The 17,740-nt window shown below is 56.8% G+C and overlaps 1 protein-coding gene across 1 annotated transcript; it reads right to left on the minus strand.

Moving 5' to 3' along the window:
- Positions 1 to 3,105: 3,105 nt before the first annotated feature.
- Positions 3,106 to 16,995, minus strand: SLC9A5 (solute carrier family 9 member A5; the record flags this gene model as incomplete). The annotated part of the gene is made up of 16 exons (XM_084215009.1): positions 3,106 to 5,123; positions 5,512 to 5,643; positions 5,799 to 5,868; positions 6,439 to 6,609; positions 6,737 to 6,863; positions 7,005 to 7,093; positions 7,260 to 7,389; positions 8,066 to 8,136; positions 8,265 to 8,354; positions 8,877 to 9,079; positions 9,268 to 9,488; positions 9,619 to 9,796; positions 10,485 to 10,563; positions 10,831 to 10,994; positions 11,650 to 11,952; positions 16,863 to 16,995. 16 exons carry the CDS (start codon positions 16,993 to 16,995, stop codon positions 4,657 to 4,659), a joined length of 2,628 nt encoding a protein of 875 aa, XP_084071135.1. The 3' UTR covers positions 3,106 to 4,656.
- Positions 16,996 to 17,740: the final 745 nt, after the last annotated feature.

Genomic DNA, 17,740 nt, shown 5'->3' on the forward strand with positions numbered 1-17,740 from the left:
CCTACAGTTTTGTTTGCTCCTCCAGGGAAAAGTAAGGAAGTCTGAGCCACGAAGGAAGGTGTGGATCACCCCACCCAGCTCCTGCTGACCTAGAGATCGCTCTGCTCTTGCCTGTCCTCAGCCAGTCCACGCTGCAGCGTGTTCCCTTGCCCAGCCGGGCCGTGGGGAAAGGCGCCCTGCAGCCCGACGGGTGGCACGGCCGCTGGGGACGGTCCCCAGCCCTGCGGGGAGCCCGGGGCCGCTCACTGCCGGCAGCCGGCGGGGACAGCCCGGGGAGCCGAGGGGCTGGCTCCACACGAGCCGGAGGGGTGCAGCGCGGAGCACAAAGGCTCTCCCATCCTGGCCGCTCTGCCCTGGAACGCAGCATGGGAACCACTGCCCAGCGCGAATCTGTTCCTCATTATCCGCCCCGGCTGATCCCGGCTCCGTCACCACTCGCAGCACAGCCCCGGCCCGCTCGCATCCCGTCAGCCGAGCAACTTCTGCACACCTGGGGCAGACCGGGGTCAGGACTGGCATCCCCCTCCGGAGGTGATGCCAGAGGGAAAACAAATTGTTCCCTTCGCCAGCAGGCAGAGGAGGCTTCCAGTGAAAGCAGGAAGCAGGGGTGGCTGCTTCAGGTGCGAAGAGCAGGAAGGAAAACGCAGAATTCAGAGGAGGTGTTTGGTCTGATCGCTGGTGGGATGGATGCCTGGACAGATGGACATGAAGGGGCAAGAGCAAGGAACAGACTGATGTGTCTCCAAAATATTTGTACCAGATACAATCAGACTGAACACCTCTCCTGAATTCTGCATTTGCCTTCCTGCTGTTCTCCATGCAAACATGAGCATGGCCAAAACTTCTGCCATGCTTTGTGTGAGTGAGAGGTGAGGAGCTGGTTCCTTATTCACTCACTTCCCCCTGCTTCTGCCTGTGTAGAGCAGTGTGAAAACCTCCCAAGAGGGTGTCAGAAGTGCTCCAGAAAAAGAGAAGGATCAGCAACTACATATGTGAGTCAACAGCACCCTTGCTGCAGTGGAGAATACAAAGCTGGCAGGTTCAAGAAAATTATTATTATTGGGACTTGGTACCTGTAAGGCACAACCAGCTGCTAGTTCCAATATGGGGCTTCCCAAAAGAATATATATATATATGAACCAGCTTTAATAAGATAAGGCAGAGGGAAGCTACCAACAAGGTGGCACACAGAAACCACAGACCAACTCTACACAGAGAAGCACTTGGAAGAACAAGAGTGAATGGGGACAACCTGCCCCAGGGGAAATACTTACTGAGCATAAGGAGAAATTCATTCTGTGCAAGACTGGTGTAGCTGTGGTGCCGTTCTGGGACAGGGACAGTTGACATCTCCATCCTCAGGGACATTCCAAACCCAGGGGGACAGGGCTCTGAGCCACCTGGTCTAGCTTTGCTACCAGCCCTGCACAGAGCTGGGATTGGACCGTGGGCTTCCCAAGCCCCTTCTAGTCTGAAATTTACCTGATGCTCCAATGTGCATTGTGCAAAAGTGATGTGGTGATTTTAAGACTCACTTGTAAGATGGCCCACACTAATCCATTGCCCTCAGCTCTTCCGCACAGTGATGTCAGATCTGCCTTACATCCCCTGCTGACTTCACAAGTTTTGCTACCACAGAGGAACTGGAGGAGCTCAGTACTGGAGAAAGCAAATGCCTGTGGAAAAAATGTGTGGGTTTAATGGCAGGCTCTAAACAGAAGCCTGGGTGCAAAATGATATGTCTGTGATAGTCTGCCCTGGGATGGGGTTGCTTACAGTCACAGTTGGAGGGTTGTATGATCTGGGTTAGAGTCTGACAAGCAGCTCCTGTGGCTGTGCCTTACTCTGTCCTGGAGAAGCAGAAGTTTGGGCACATGCATTTGTGGTTTGGCCCACTCCTCATGGTTTTTCACTGAAGCACTTTAGTATTTTTAGGCTGAAAGAGACGACTCTCTGCTATGCTGGAAGGATCAGAGCAGTCCTGTGCAGGCAGGACACTCAAAGGTAAAATACAGAGAGTGAAGTACAAGACTAAAAACCAGCCAGGAGCCACCATGCCTGCTCACAACAAAGATGAGGTTGAGGGTGGGAAGAAGGGGCTCCAAGCTGCTGGCTGGTGGTATGGAGAGCCTGCACACAGATTAGCTGCTCGGCTCCGATGTCTGGATGAGAGAACAGCAACCAACCCCAGCATTTTCTGAAGCTGAGATGTCAGCTTTCCCTCCTCTGAGGACCTGAAGGACACAGACCCACCTCTTCCAGGAAACCACCTGGCCCACACAGCCTGCTGCACTGCCAAGGCAATTGTGGCTGCAGGCTGTGCTGGCACTGAGGTCCAGCATGCAGAGCATAGCTCAGCCAGCAGCGTTGTTGGTGGGATGCAAGGCAGATGGGGAATGTCACAAGGAGCAAGAGCTGCCATGGGGGCCAGTGTAAAGCTAACAGGGCTAGAAGCTACATTTGACCCTGCCAAAAAGGACCAGGGGTTGATAGAGGATGCCAGGCTCAATACAAGCCAAATATCTGCCTTGTGAATCAAGTAAACCACATTTACTTTCCTTCAGGAAAAGCAGAGACTGGGAGATCAAGGGGAAGAGCAAAACCAGCACACACCAATGCAAGGAGGCTCCTGTGACCCAGAATACCCCAAAACAGACCCCTTTAAAACATATTTTTGGCAAGGAGAGAGGACACGGGAAGACATGGGCTCCCAGCATGCTGGTGGCTGTGCAGCCACAGCTCTGGGCAGAAGGACCTGGTCTCTTGCTGGCTGCTCCCTCTGCGTGGCCTAACGACAGCTGCAGGCACGCATCGCTTTGGAAAGAATTTCACATTTTCCACAAACTTTATGGAAACCAGGAAATCCAGTTAGGCACATCAAGAGATGGGGCTTGGGGCCTCGGGTGGAGAAGAATGGAGAGGCACAAGGACATGGTGCCTGCAAAGGAGAACCGAGCCAGGATGGGCAGAAGTTCCCAGACAACAGACAGACCAGACCACAATATCTGCTCCAACTCCAGTTTATTGAACATTACAAAATACTCTGCATATATTTTCACATTATAACAATATCCTTGCAAATAATATATTAAGTATTGAGTCATTTGTGGTGCCAATGGCTACAGAAAACACTGACCCAACTAGAGATTTAGTATGGCCCAATATCAGAAATCAAAACTAGAATAAGTCATACCAGAAATGCAAAACTATATAAAAACCTTTTAAAAACCTCATGCTCATCTGGTGGAACAGGTACAGAGCTGAAGGGCCTCTGCTGAGCCCTGCTGACAGGGCTGGGAGTTCCACCAGCTCACCTGCTCCACATTGGACTCACCCACCCAGTGCATCCAAGTGTCCCCTTGGCACCTGCTGTCTTGGCACACCCACAGAGCTGGAAAAGGCAGCCTTTTATCTGCTTTGGAGCATTAACAGTCCAAGCCACCAATTTTCCCAAAGAGGAATGACCCCCAACCCTCCTGATATGCCGGTGCCCAGCCATTGTGCTCTTTTGTGTGCTGAGCAATTCTTGGGGTGCAATTCTTGGCCCTTGAGGTCACACCAGCAATAATTCATCGTGTGGGCCACCAGCTCCCATCACCCTCTGAGGAGGGAACAGGTGTGGCAGGGATGCAGGTGCTGGGGACAGACCTTTGAAGATGCACAGTGGTCACGCCCATCACCCCTGCTCCTGATGTACATTCATACCTGCTGCTCGCTCCACTCCTTGCACCATGACCAGTCCTCCCAGCAGATGCACCCCAGGCAATTGGAGGGACTGGGATGTGGGCAGAATGAACACCAAGGATGCTGTGCAGGGCAGCTGCCTCCCAGTGAAGCCAGAAAGCTGAGCCCTGCAGCTGTTGGGAACACATCCAGTGATGGGCGCGAGGCTGGCACAGCAGGTTGGCTGTTGGAGGAGTCCCTGTGCGTACAGGTTTGCTAGCCCAGCTCCTGGTGGAGCCAAACCCCAGGAGCGCTGCTCCCAGTCCTGAGAAAGCCATGGCCTTGCCTCTGTGCTGCCTCCAAAATCCAGGGAACGCAGGGCTGTTGTGGCAAGGAGCCTATCTCTGAGCTCCTGGCTGAGCTCCATGCATGCTGTGAGGAACCAGCACTGTGGCCACCTTGAAGTCAATGGCTTGGTCACTGGGTGTGGATGGGCTCTTTGTGCACCAGCACTGCTCTCAGCCCTTTTCCCAGAGATCTCCTACTCACAGCCAGGCTGGAGACCAGCTCATACTCTTACACCTGTGAGCAGCCACAGCCCATTTTCCAGCAGCCACCACCTCAGGGCAGCACAGCCATGACAGGATCAAGTCTGTTTGGGATCCCAGCCCTGGGAGAAACATCTCTAACCTCCCAGCTGCAGAGATGTGTAAGGACCAGAGAGGAAGAATGAGGTTTGGGATCTCTGCCTTCCTGGGCGGACAGGGGCTGGTACCTGCTGTCACAGCACAAAGACCAATTATTGACCAGGTTTGCATCAGTAGGTGCATGGGCAAAGCACACTCTGGAGAACAGCTCCAGGACGAGTACTGGGTTCTCCTGCCACTCCTGGAGTTTATGGAGACACACACAAGCTTTGCAGTGCAAGACAGAGCAGTCACCAGGTCATAGCCTGCCTGCAGCTCTCAGTCCCTTCCCAATCCACAGGGTGCCTCAGAGGTGGCTTGCTCTGTTGAACATCAGCCACCTGGGCTCTGCAGAGGGTGGCACCCTGCCCTGCTCTTCTGTGGCCATCAAAGGCTGCAGCTCCTGCTGCTCAGGACCGTCCGGGCTGCTGTCACTCTGTGACCGGCCACTCTTGGAGACGTGGCTGGGGAACTGGAAGCAGGAGCTCTGCTCTGGCATCGCCTGGCTTGCAGACTGGGGCTGCTCCTCCAGCACGGGGCAGGCAAATCTCCTGTGCTGAGGTCCGCTCTCGATGCCTGGGGGGGAAGCAATGCTCTCCAGGGAGGAGATGCTTTGGTTCCACGCCTTCTGCATATCCACTGGCACAATTTTGGTGGTCTCCGAGGAGACATAAACAGCCAGATCAGCCTGGTCTCCTTTCCATGGCAGCTCCTTCTCTGCCAGGGTTGGCGATGGAGGGATGATGCACGGGCTGGGGCAGACATCCAGGCTGCCTGGAGATGCAGATGGAGGGACAGTGAGAGGGAGCTTGCACAGCTCTCAGTCTCTCCTTGGACCCTGCAAACATTGCAGAACCAACCACTACCAAATGGCCATAGAACCCTAGAATATCCTGAGTTGGAAAGGACCCAAAAGGATTATGGAGTCCAACTCCTTGCCCTATGCAGGACAACCCCAAGAATCACACCATGTGCTGGCCCAGGGATGCAGGACACAGAGGCTCTGCCATGCCTCCAGAGGACAGTGATTCTCCCATTCATGCTCTGTGGACTTTGGTTTTGGGTTAGGGTTAGAGTTAGGCCATGGCAGCTTTGCTCTACAGGCAGAGGAAGGATAAGCTACCCGATGTCAGCTGCCCTGGCATGGAGCATTGGTGCCTACCAGGAGTTGTCTTTCCCTGCAGGACCTCATCAGTGGCTCGAGCAACGAACACAATCCCCTCATCGTCCTCTTTCTCCGTCTCTGAGCTATCACTCTCCTCCTCCTCTGAGCTGACCATCACCAGGACAGGAGCTGCAGGCAGATGAAGGGGCTTGGTTTGGTGCTAGCACAACCCTGGTGCTGTCATCCCACCGAGCTGGCAGTGGGCAGGCACAGCAGGTGCTCCCACCCCACGCCACCAGGTGCTCTTGCCAGGACCTGCCATCCTCACCTGCCACTGGCCTTACCTGCATCCTGCCAGGGGACATTTCTGTGAGTCTTCCCGTTGGGTGTCTCTTTGGTCAGAGAGATGTTCTTCTGTGAAAGAAGAGGAACTGGCTGGGACCTGCCCTGTGCAAACCCTAAACCCAAGAGGTGGTCCTGCAAGCCAGCCAACATTGGGCATGCAGATTCCCACCCTGGCTACGTGGCAGATGGGTTCTAGTCCTTAGGCTTTGCATCTTCATGGCCCCACAAGGAACTGCTCAGCTGCAATGGCTTCAAAAGCCTCCAAAAAAAGAAGATACCTAAGGCTCAATTTGAGGTGCAGAGCCACACTTCTGAGCCTGGATCTGTACCAGCACTGAGGCTGCTTTACACTGAGTGCTCTTGCAAAACAAGCCTGGGGTTCCTCCAGGGCTTTGCTCAGTGAAGGGCCACCCCACAGCACCGATGGCATGCTGGGGACACACGGACACACAACACCTGCATGCTCACATGCAGCATCAAGAGGACTGAGAAGAGATGAGCCGCTTTCCCCTCTGGCTCTGGAGCTGTTGATGCCCTGCAACACTTCACCTACACACCCCAAAAGGACCTCTCTTACTGCATCCTGGGGTGGCCAAATCCCAGAGCTAGGAAAAGAACAGGAGCTTGGGGAGGACTTGCCTTTTTCCTGCCTTTTTCCTTCAGCCTGGCCTTGCTCTTGGAGGAGCAGACATTGTGCTTTGTGGACTTGAAGGTCTCCAGACGCCTCTTCATGTTCTGCCGGAAGATTTCTTTATCTTGGCGCTCTTGTTTATCTGGAGAGATGAAGTGACGGCTGTAGCTGGCCTTGTACTGGCCGAGGGAGAGGCAAAGAGACACAGGGTGAGCAGCTGGCCCCACGGAGCTTCATCCATCCCTGCTCCTCTTGCAGGTGCTGCTCCCCTCGGGGTCAGCCCACAGCATGCCCAGGAGTGCTCACCCGCCGGCGGGGCTTGTAGAGGCTCCCTCGCAGCACGTGGTGCATGGCAGCGTCCTCCTTGTCCCGGCGGCTCCGCACCGTGTCGATCACCTGCAGGTCCAGGCACGCGCCGCTCCCGCTCTCCCTCCTGCGGGGACGTGGAGATGGACGGGCTGGGCTCCATGCCAGCCCCCTGCCAGCCCTGGTGCAACGCGCCCCCAGCGAAGAGGGCGGCTGTGAGGTCACACGAGGTCCATCCAGGAGCTCAGAGGGGGATGGTGGTACTCACAGGAGGTTTGTGACTGATGACTCTGACATGGACGTGCGGCTGGGCATGGAGGGCAGCGCCAGCTTGGCAGCTGAGTGCACGTGGCCACCCTGGGAGGAGGGAGGACAAGGCAGGCATCAGGACAGCAAGGACCCAGCTGGGACGGACAGGTCCCCACTGCCTGGCCAGAGGGTGCACATGAGGGGAGGAAGATACGTAAGGGGAACCTCTCCTGCCAGGGCCATTCTGCTGCCTGGACACCACTACTGCCTGTACCTGATCAACAAAGCTGATAGCATCACGGATGTTCAGCTTGTAGTAAACATCCCAGATCTCATCCCGCAGCCTGTAGGCAGATTTCCGCATCAGGAGCTGGCTCAGGTATTTCTTGTCAAACTGCTCCCACCTGCCATGAGATGAAGACACAGACAGTTCAGCTCCCATGGGGTACCACAGCCAGGGATATCTACACACACAAGGCTGAGTGTCCCAGGTACAGCAAAGGGAGGCTGGGCACGCAGGACCTGGCTGTGCTCAGGGACACACTGCCAGGGAAAGCAGGAGGGGAGGGGACATGGTGATCCTTCAGCCTGCCCCAGACACTGTTGGGTCTGTGAGGCAGTGGGAGTAGGACTGGGGCCACCCTGCTGGAGCACTTCCCCTGCAGGAAATAGGCTTTTTGCATCCTTTTCCTGTCCCTGTGCTGCAGATAAACACTGCCCAGGCAGGAACAGGGCTGTTCCCTCCTCAGTGCCCAGCGCAGTTCCATCCAGGAAGAGACAGAGGGCCATTGCCACCAACATGGACACCCCAAGTTCTGACCTTGGCAAGCAATGTCAGCTCCACAGCATCCCAAACCACACCTGCCTGACCTCTCTCAAGGATGCTTTTGTGATCTTGGTCTGCTGCACAACAGCAGTCCGATGGCACCTATCCAGACTGATGGACAGTCATACTGGCTTCCTGGTCCTGCTGCCCTGTCCACAGCAGGGGTGTCCTCCTGTGAGAACCCCAAGATGTCCCTGTGGTTGACATGCATCTCCCATTCACTGTCAGCAGAGGATCCTGTCTAAGACACTCACTTGTCCCGCCAGTAATGGTAGCCATGGTGCCCCACGATGTCCTCCACCGCTGCCAAGATGTGGTCAAAGGCCTTGAGTGAGGGGAAGAGAGTGAGTGGTGGCAAGGCTGTGGGTGCCCTGGGGATGCCAAGGTCATACGTGGCCCTCACCCAGTCCCACACGTGAGGAAAGCTGGGGAGCCTCTGGCACTATCACTTACGTGCTCATGCAGCTCCTCGTTCAGCGTGGGTTTGTGGTGGTCACTACGCTTCACCTTCAGCCACGTCACCAGGGGTTTGATGGTGAGGCCCTACAATGGCAGGAGAAGGCAAGGGAAAGACTGGGAGGGTGAGAGGGTGCACGGCTGGGGCATGGGGAGCAGAAGCAGCACAAAGTGACTGGGGACAGTGGCTGTGACAGCCAGGCATGCCCCTATCAACCTGACCCCTGTGCCATGGTGTGCACCCCCAATCATCCTTCCCCTAGACTCATTTTCATCTTCCCTGTGGCTTCCCTTCCCAGGGCACTGAATGCCAGAGCTGGGGCCCATAAGCAGCTTTGTAAAGAGAGCAGCCTGGACAGACATGTACTCCTGGAGCTCCTGGAGCCAATTCCAGAACAAAATGCCAGTGAGAAAGGAAGGTGGGCCATGGCCCCACCATCACACAACAGTCCCCATAGCAGTTCTGCCCACCTGCTGATGGATGGGGTGCCAGAAAGCACTGAGGACCAAAGATCACTTGAAAAAAGATACTTTCCCAAAGCACGTGTCCCCAGGCCAGTTCTGGGGCAAGAAAGCAGCACTGGAGGAGGGCACAGTGCCCATCCTCACCTGCACAATGACAGTGAAGAACACCACCACGATGGTCGTTGCCACAAAGTAGTCCTTGGCTTTCACCTTTTCCCTGTCCAGCAGGATAACCAGGGCGAAGGCCACGGCCCCACGGAGGCCACCATATGACATGACCACCTGGTCGATCCTGTCCAGGGGGATGAGGCGGAAGCGGTTGAGCACGTATGTTTGGAGAATAACACCTGGGAAGAAGGAGGAGGAGAGCCTGGAATGCTGGGAGAACCCTGCCTGCTCTAGCAGCACAGCACAAAATCCCAGCCAGGATCCATGGCTGGCCTTGTGCCCCAACCTTTCCCAGGCAATATCCCTTTTTGGCATGAAAAGGGCCGTGTGCTACCAGCCATATACACAGCAGGACAGACTGACTGACCCACGGCTCTGAAGAGCAGGATAAAGAACAGGGTGCCCAGCACCAGTGCTGTGTCCCATGTCCACTTGGAGGTGTCCACAGCTGAGATGCCCAGAAACATGAAGATTATGGTCTCTGAGCTGCTGGCCAGCGTCTTCATGGTGTACTTGACCGTGGTGCGGGATTTCTGGGAGATGTTTGCTTCCACGTACTTCTTGCAGCAGATCCCGCAGAAGGTGACTCTGCAGAGGGGCAGGAGGAGATGGCATGGCCCTATGGCAGGATGAGGAGTGGGTCTACTCACTGCCTCTTGCTGCTCAGCACTGCAACCCCAATTTCCTGGGCTCCCCTGGGGGACCCCGCAGTACTCACGCCAGGATGGCGGAGAGCGAGACCATCTCGGCAGCCAGGTACGCGACGTAGGCCAGGAGGAAGACGAAGAGCGGCTCGATGATGCGCACGCGCTTGGTGAACCGCGTGATCAGGGCCAGCAGGAAGGCGAAGAGCAGCCCCACGGCTGTGCCCCCCAGGCTCACCAGGAAGAAGGAGGCTGGTGGGAGGAGAAGTCTCATGTGAACCATAAGGAAGTGGGCCCAGCTCCTGTGCCCCACAGCCGTGCCATGCTGGGCTGGCCAAGCGCCATGTTCCCACCCAGGTCCCCTCCAAAGCATCCCATGGAGCACAAAGCTTTGGATGATCCCAAGGCATCCCCTGGAGCACCTCTGCTGTGGGGGCAGTCTGATAGAGTTGGGGCTGATATTGGGGCTGTTCAGCCTGGAGAAGACCTCAGAAGCCCTTCCAGTAGCTGAAGAGTACTCCAAAAGAGCTGGAGAGGGACTTTTGACATGGACATGGAATAACAGGACAAGGGGGAATGGCTTCAAACTGACAAGGATTAGATTGGGTATTAAAAAGAAATTCTTCCCTGTGAGGGTGGCGAGGCACTGGCACAGACTGGCTGTCCCATCCCTGGAAGTGTTCAAGGCCAGGTTGGGGGGGCTCTGAGCAACCTGGTCTACTGGAAGGTGTCCCTGCTCAGGGGGGCTGGAACAAGATGGTTTTTAATGTCCCTTCCAGCCCACACAATTCTGCAGTTCTATGCTGATGGCCGGCGTGTGACACATGGAGATGACAGAGCTGTGGTGTGCCCACCCCACAGGACAACGGCTCCTGTGGTTGCCCCCCTCCACTTCCACAACAGAGGAGGAGGTGGAGGGGCTGGTGTGGCAATTACTCACCTACCCCCTTCACGTAGTCTGTGACGTGGATGTGCGCTGGGCCCAGCTCCACAAAAGAGTTAAAGACCTTGTACAGCACCTGCAGGCAAGGCAAATTCCTTGAGAAACATAGGGCATTGCCCTGCCTTGAGAGGGGCAGGAAGAGGTATTTTCCACCCCAAACTTGTCATGTAGCAGCTCATTTCAGCAAAGCCTCCCAGGTCCAGGAGAGATGAAAAGCCAAGAGAGCATGGCATGGGTCTGCCCCCAGCTCAGGATGTCACCTGCATCCTCTGCCCATTCAGGGGAATTCTAGCATCTTGGACATGTTGGGCTCAACATTAGAGTCCCCCAAGCTGCAACTCACCACGGTGACAGCATCATTCAGGAGAGACTCGCCAAACACAATGATGAAGAGGGTCTCATTAACATGGACCTCTTCAAAGACAGCCAGGACTGCCACAGGGTCCACAGCTGAAATCAGGCTGCCAAAGAGCAGGAAATCCATCAGCCCAGCTTCAACACCTGGATCTGTTAGGACAGAAGGACCAAGGTCAGGCAAACCAGCCACCCCAGAGCCCCTCTCACCAGGTGGAAACAAGCCTGTCCCTCATCTGATCCCAGTGACTTGGCTGCAGCATCTCAACTGGGAGTGCAGTGGGATGAGCCCAAAAGTGCGCCCAGACCTCCAGGATGCCCCTGGAAAAGTGGCACTTGGTGCCTTCGTGCTGCAACATGAGAGGAGCATGAGGGATGTCCCTGTTGGCACCCAGGTGCATCAGTGCTCCTCCAGCAGGCACCACCAAAGGTGGCTCAGCAGCCCCACCTCGGGTCCAGGCATCAAGTGGCTCCTCAGGGCTCAGCAGAGCCCAAAACACAGCCCAGGCCAGCCCGGGCCAGTTGCTCCAGCCAAGGACAAGGAACATGGCAGCGAGCCAGCAACGCTAGCCAAGGTCGGCAGACAAAAATAGCAAAGACATGAGTCAGCCCAGTGCCAAGCAGGGCCCGTCTGCCCTGCACGCTTGACCGTCCTGCCAGAGCACCAGGATGCCAGGACCCCGCTCGTGCTTTAATTCCTAGGAATCCACCGCAGGGAGAGGCAGTGGGCTATGAAATTGGGGTTGCTTTGCACCTCCAACCTATTTTTGGGGGAGATGGTCTGAGCTGGGCAGCCCTGCAGACCCACCCATGAGCCCGGCGCGGTGCAGTCCCCAGAGCGCGGTGCCGGTGGCAAAGGAGTTCCAGAGCGTGCCCACCACTGCATAGGTGAGGATGGCACCAATGTTGTCAAAGAACAGCCGGCTGGGCATGAAGTACCCCGAGTCCAGGACGATGGGGGGCAGAAGGAAGAGGAAGAACATGTTGGGCTCCAGCTGGTACTCAGCTTTCTTTGCCACGGCCAACACGATGCCCCCCAGGCCCAGCCCCAGCAGGATGAGAAGGCAGCTCTCCGGGACAACGGATGTCACCTTCCTTGACAGGTGGAAAACTAAAAGAAAAAGAAGAATGAGAGCATCAGCCAAACAGGCACATGGACAGAGCATCCCAAATCCACAGGCTTCACAGAAGGGTTGGGTGATGCATGATGGATGGGAGGAGAATAAGGGAGCACCTATGGAAAGGCTGCTTCATGGCCACATGTGCACAAAAGACCTTCCAGCTACCTCCCAGGTCAGGATTTCTGGTCCTTGACTCTTTAGGATTTCCCTCTCCCTCTCAGCCACTGTCTAATAAGCAAATCAGCCAGGCATTTTACTTTTCTTGGCTTCTGGTATCTGCACTTAAAGGTTTAAAGCAGGCAGCAAGCACATTCACAGTGTCACAAGCACTGCTGGCTGCTGTTCAAGTGAAGAAATCCTGGTACACCGGGACATGTCACCCCACTCGGAGATGAGGATGCTCAGCCCTGGTGACAGGATGACCTTGTTTGCATCTGTCTGAGCAAGCAGCCAGAGCAGCATGCAAACCACTGCAGCACAAGCCATGCCCGAGCACAACCTCCCTCAGCACCAGCTAACCTACCTGCATGCAAAAGCATAGGCACCTGGGAGCTGCAGATTTAGAGATGCTTGGAATAATCAGTTTATTCCATGCAAGGTTTGGGCCAAATCTTAAGCTGCCATGGAACAGGATGTATTTTCTAAAGCAAACAGAGGATGCCCTGGTATTCATCCAGCAGTAATGTGGCAGTGAGCCTGTGTTCAGGCACAAGCCAGCAGGGTGCCACGCCAGCCAGCACAGGAGATTCATTCCTCCAGGCACCCTTGTCCCCCACGTCAGGGTGTCCTGTGTAATCCCAAATCAGTCCAGCTTCCAGGCAGGCAACCCCTATCCCTGGGTTTTCTCCTCACTAGCACAAGGTGCCCCTCCAAAAGGGCATTGCTTGGGGGAAGGCTCTTGAGGGTCACAGTGATTCTGTCCCCCCATTACTGGGTTCTGCCATCAGTTGTGACATCCAGCCCAGCTCTGTCGCATGACTTGACCATCAGATGAAGAAATCTCCTGGGGAGTGGGTTCCTCCAGGCACTTTGAGAGCCACCTCTGTCCTTGTGCACCCAGCAGGTACAAGGGACATCAGGCTGGGCTCTGAGCCATCACTTGGCTGCAAGCCCTGCCCTGCTGCCAACCCCAAAACCCAGTCCCTAAAGCCCTTTAGCTGGACTAAAGCTGCCCACTGCTTGTGCCAAGCTACCCCTCCAGAAGGAAAGTTGTGCTATGGTCACGCACCAACCCTGGGTCACTCAGCTGCTTCCCTCCTTTGGAACCCCAGCAGACAGACCATAAGGTGTGCCTAGCCCAGGGTGCTGTCTCCAGTGGCACAGACCTGGAGAGGAGCCCAGGAACAGGCAGAACTTCATCAGTAGGTTCCCATGTGTCTATGCCCTTGCCATTCCCCTCTGAACCTGTCCTGGTCCTGCCCTATCCTTCTGGGACAGGTCCCAGTGTCCTGAGATGTGGACAGCCAAAGAACTGAGGTTGTGGCCTCCTGATGTTCTTCCTTTCTCGGCACCTCTTAGGTAATTTTCTTTCCTTCACCACAGCTGAGCTCTGAATTAGAGGAGATAATTGAATGACAAAGATCTGATTCATAACCAGGAAAATCTTTGTACCCACCACCCAATGTGCAGGCTAAGGGCCACTTTTCCTTTAGTTGAGGACCTCAAGAGGTTGCTGCTTGGCACAGCAAGCTCCATCCATGCCCCAGCACTGGCTCCCTGCCATAATACAGCAGGAGCACCGCTGCAGCCAGCAGGGGCAGAGCAGCGAGCACAGGGGCAGCATGATCTGCAGCTCCACCACCAAGCACCTCAACAGCAAAGAGCACCCGGGCCAAGCCTCTGCCATAGCTCTGCCACTGAACACCCCAGCCACAGAGCCTGGGGCACCCCCTCAGCCCCTGCCACCTCTGCTCACTGCTGTGGGCTGCAGTACAGCCCTGGAGTCTGTTGTGACACGGACACTGCAGCCCTCCAAGCAGACCCCAGCCTGAGGAAATGCTGGCTGGGCAGGCCAAATTCCTGCTAAATGACCACACAAGTGACTGCAGAGCCCTGCTCACCCCACACAAGCTGCCTTCACCGGTGGATGGATGGTGCTCGCTCAGCGCCTGCAGCAGGCTGTGAAGCTGCTTCCCACCCACGGGAACAAAGCTCTGAAGTTTTCAAGAAGGGAACGAGGCGTCCAGCCCCTTTCTACATTCTCAGGAACATTGCCAAGATCCCTGCTCTCTGCTTCGGCAACCCAGCTGCATCCCTCATGCTGTGGAGCTGTCCTGGCTGGCTGGGGGACCCAGGAGAGAGTGCAGGGATGCTGTGGGGCATGGGTCCTGGCAGTCATCCATCCTGGAAGTGTTCAAGGCCAGGTTGGATGGGGCTTTGAGCAACTTGGTCTAATGGAGTCTCTGCCCTTGGAAGAGTAGTTGGAAAAAGATAATCTCCAAAGTCCCTTCCAACTCTAACTATTCTGTGATTGATTTCACCAAGCTAGAAACTTGGTCAAATAAAGGAGAAGCATCAATGGGAAAGATCATGCTTGTCCAAAAATCTGCTGGCTGATGGGGAGAGCTGCCAGCCTCCCCAGGAAATGGCAGCACATGAGCTCCCATGTGTCACAGAGAGCAGCCAGTGGGGACAGACTGAACAAGCTCTAATTTTATACACACTAGTCAAGGATTTCAGCACTAAAGGTTCCCACAGCAACAGTAACTTAGCCACATGTGAATTAACTTCAGAGACATAATCCATACTCAGGCATATATAATAAAGGATTTGCCATAGAGAGAACTCAGGGCCAAAACCTGCTCTGCTCCTCCAGAACTTGGGAAATGACAGAACACCTAAACCAAGACATGAGCAGCTGGGGCCAGATGGTGATGGTGCAAGGAGAGATGGTTGCAATGCTGCTGCATAGAAAAACGTCTGTCTGCTGGCAAACTCCTGCCTGTGGGGCAGCTATATGTAAGGAGAATGTCTGGGGCAATGCTCATCACCTCTGTGCTCCCCATCCTGTGCTCTGACTGTGGATGGAAAAGGCAGCAAAGCCCGGATGATGCCTCGCTGTGCAGGAAGGCAACACCCAAGCCAGTTTTCCCCTGCCCCGGGTGTTTGCTGGCTTGGGTCACCCCAGCATCGTGACTGCCTCTGAGAACAGAGCCCACAGTGTCATTTCCCCATCACCCGGGCGTGGGGCCGCTTCCTCCCCTCCAGTCACAGGGCTGTGAGCTGGCAGCCCAGCGCCACAACCGCAGCGGATCCTCTGCGCCAGCCTACGCCCAGCGTCCACGGCTGCCACAGCTGGCGCTGCCCTCTCTGCTCCCCAAAATCCTTCACCCCTGGTTCATCTCCTCTGTGGACTCCTGTGCACCCTGGGGACTGCAGGTGCCATCTCTGGGGACACCCACGGCAGGGTGCTGCCTGCAGCCGTGCCTCCAGGTCTGGGTGTCGCTATTGGCTCCAGGCTCTGAGGATCCATTGGACCCACTGGATACACTAAACCTGGCAGCTCGAAGCTATCAGCCATCAGGGCTGTGTTTCACAGACAGAGAAGGAGAGTGGCCATCAGCCTCAGGCCTGGAAGAAAGTGGCACATCTGGGGGTTTGGGAATGATCCCAGCTCAGGCACCCCTGCACCCACCCGCACAAAATCAGGGTGGCTGAGGGGAGCACGTCAATGGAAACCTGCACAGGGAGCAGCTCCGGGGAGAGGCTGGAGAGAAGAAAATAACAGCCAGGGAAAGGAATTTTCTCTCTGATCTTTTGCAGGTAGGAGGGACGCACTCGGCAGCTGGAGGTGGCACAGCTACAGCAGAGTGCTGTATTTTTAAACTCATGATACCTTTTAATTCATTCCTCGCGAGGCTTTAGGTCTCTCTTGCAAGAAGGCAAGGAAGGAGAGGAACGGAAGATCTACAATGATGCTGGGACAGGAAGAGGCCAGCTGGTGGTCACAGCTGTAGCTGTCTCCTCTGTAACGAGTGCTGCTGCGCATCCCTGGCTGACCGGAGATTCCCCTGCCAAACTCTGAACCCACATTTCTTGATCCAACTCAAAACTCGGAGGGTGTCTGTGCCCCCACCACGGGGGCTGTGCTCACAGTAGGGTCTCTAAGGAGAAAACCTGGCTCAAGGTCACGATCTCATCCCCTGGGCCCAGCACAGCAGGCAGGGGCACTGGGGGGGACCAGCCCTCTGGGTACCCCTGCTTGGCACCCACACACGGGTATCCCCTCCCCAGCACCCCGGATGGTGGTGGGGAGCCCAGCCCTGCACAGCTCACACAGATCCTCATTGTGCCTTCCCACACAGCCTCTCACAGCAGAGCCTCCCCCAGCTGCCTGGTTTTGTGCTGGGGAACACAAGAGTCCAAGTCCAGCCCAATCCAGAGTGACCCACTGGAGGAGACTGCAGGTACCTGCCATCCCCAGGCTGCTGGGGGCACATCCTGCCCGGCACAGGCACCACCGAGCATTTCCCCGGGGCTGTGGGGGAACAATGGCTTCCAGACCTGCCAGTGGCAGGTGCTGTGCCAGCCTTTGGGAACACGGGACATCCTTTGGGGCTTCTCTTCTCATGAACCCTCCATCCTCTGTGCCCACCCATACATCCCTCTCAGGAAAAAACAGCCCGGGGCCCCATTTTTCATTCGGTGGTGCTTAACCCCGCCGCCGCACATCATCCCACAGCAGGGCACGGAGGATGTGGCGTGGTCCCCGACCTCCGCAATCCAGCTGAGTGGTGACCAGCCGGATTTGTCCCCATGACCCGTGTCCCGGCGTGCGGTGACACCCCTCGTCCCGGGTGCCCCCGTGCCCGCCGGGGATGCCGCATCCCCCCTGCCTGCCCGGGGGCGGGCACGTCTGTTCCCGGGGGACCGAAGCGGGTGGGGACATGGGGACACTCACCGATCTTGGCCAGGCTGGCTACCAGGATCCAGGCGGCCACCAGGCAGGGCGCCTGCACCTCCCGCCACTGCCACCGCAGCAGCTCGGCTCCCGCCGGGGCGGCGGGGCCGGGGGAGGCCGCCGGGGGCTGCATGGCCCCGCCGCTCCCGCCGCTCCGCTCCGCCGCGGTCCCGGTCCCGGCCCCCGCCCGCGTCACGCGCACGTGGGGATGCGCCGGGACGGCCCCCGGGCCCCACGCCACGGGCCCCGCCCGCCGCTCCCCGCCCCGACCGGCACCGGCCCGCCCCGGACCTCGGCACTCCGCCGTACGGCCCCAGGCCATAGCACCTGCCCTGGACCCCAGCACCCCCCTACTCACCCCTTACATCCCGGCCCCCCCCCTCCATCCCAGCTCATCTGCACACTCCCGGAGCCCCCTGGGCCATACTAGTCCCCTGTCCCCCTCTCTGCAACTGTCCCGGTGCCACCTGCATCGCCCCAGTCCCCCATGCCCTCCCCCCGTGCCTCTGCTTTGTCTGAGTCTCCCCAGCCTGGCTTATTCCTCACGCTCCCACCAAATTCCCCACTCTCCTCCTAGCCAGGTGGATGAAACCATCCACCCCTGCCCCAGGTGCTGCCTGAGCACCAGCCTGGGAACACCCCGGGGGGGCCCCCAAAATTTCTGTTTCCCCTTTGCCTCCTCAGCCCCTCTCAGATACTCCTAAAATCTCCTAGATGCTGATTAGGCCATCCACCATGCCCTGGGAGGTGCCCCATCTCCCACACCCCATCCCTGAGGCTCCCAGTACAGGAGATTCACATTCCATGTCCTGAGTGGGGAGCAAGCTATGCCCAAGCAGCCCAGAGAGATGGAATACTGGGCAGGGGGCAAGAAGGGA

This window comes from Fringilla coelebs (genome assembly GCF_963513975.1).
Source record: "Fringilla coelebs genome assembly, chromosome: 14".
In the NCBI taxonomy this organism is placed as follows: domain Eukaryota; kingdom Metazoa; phylum Chordata; class Aves; order Passeriformes; family Fringillidae; genus Fringilla; species Fringilla coelebs.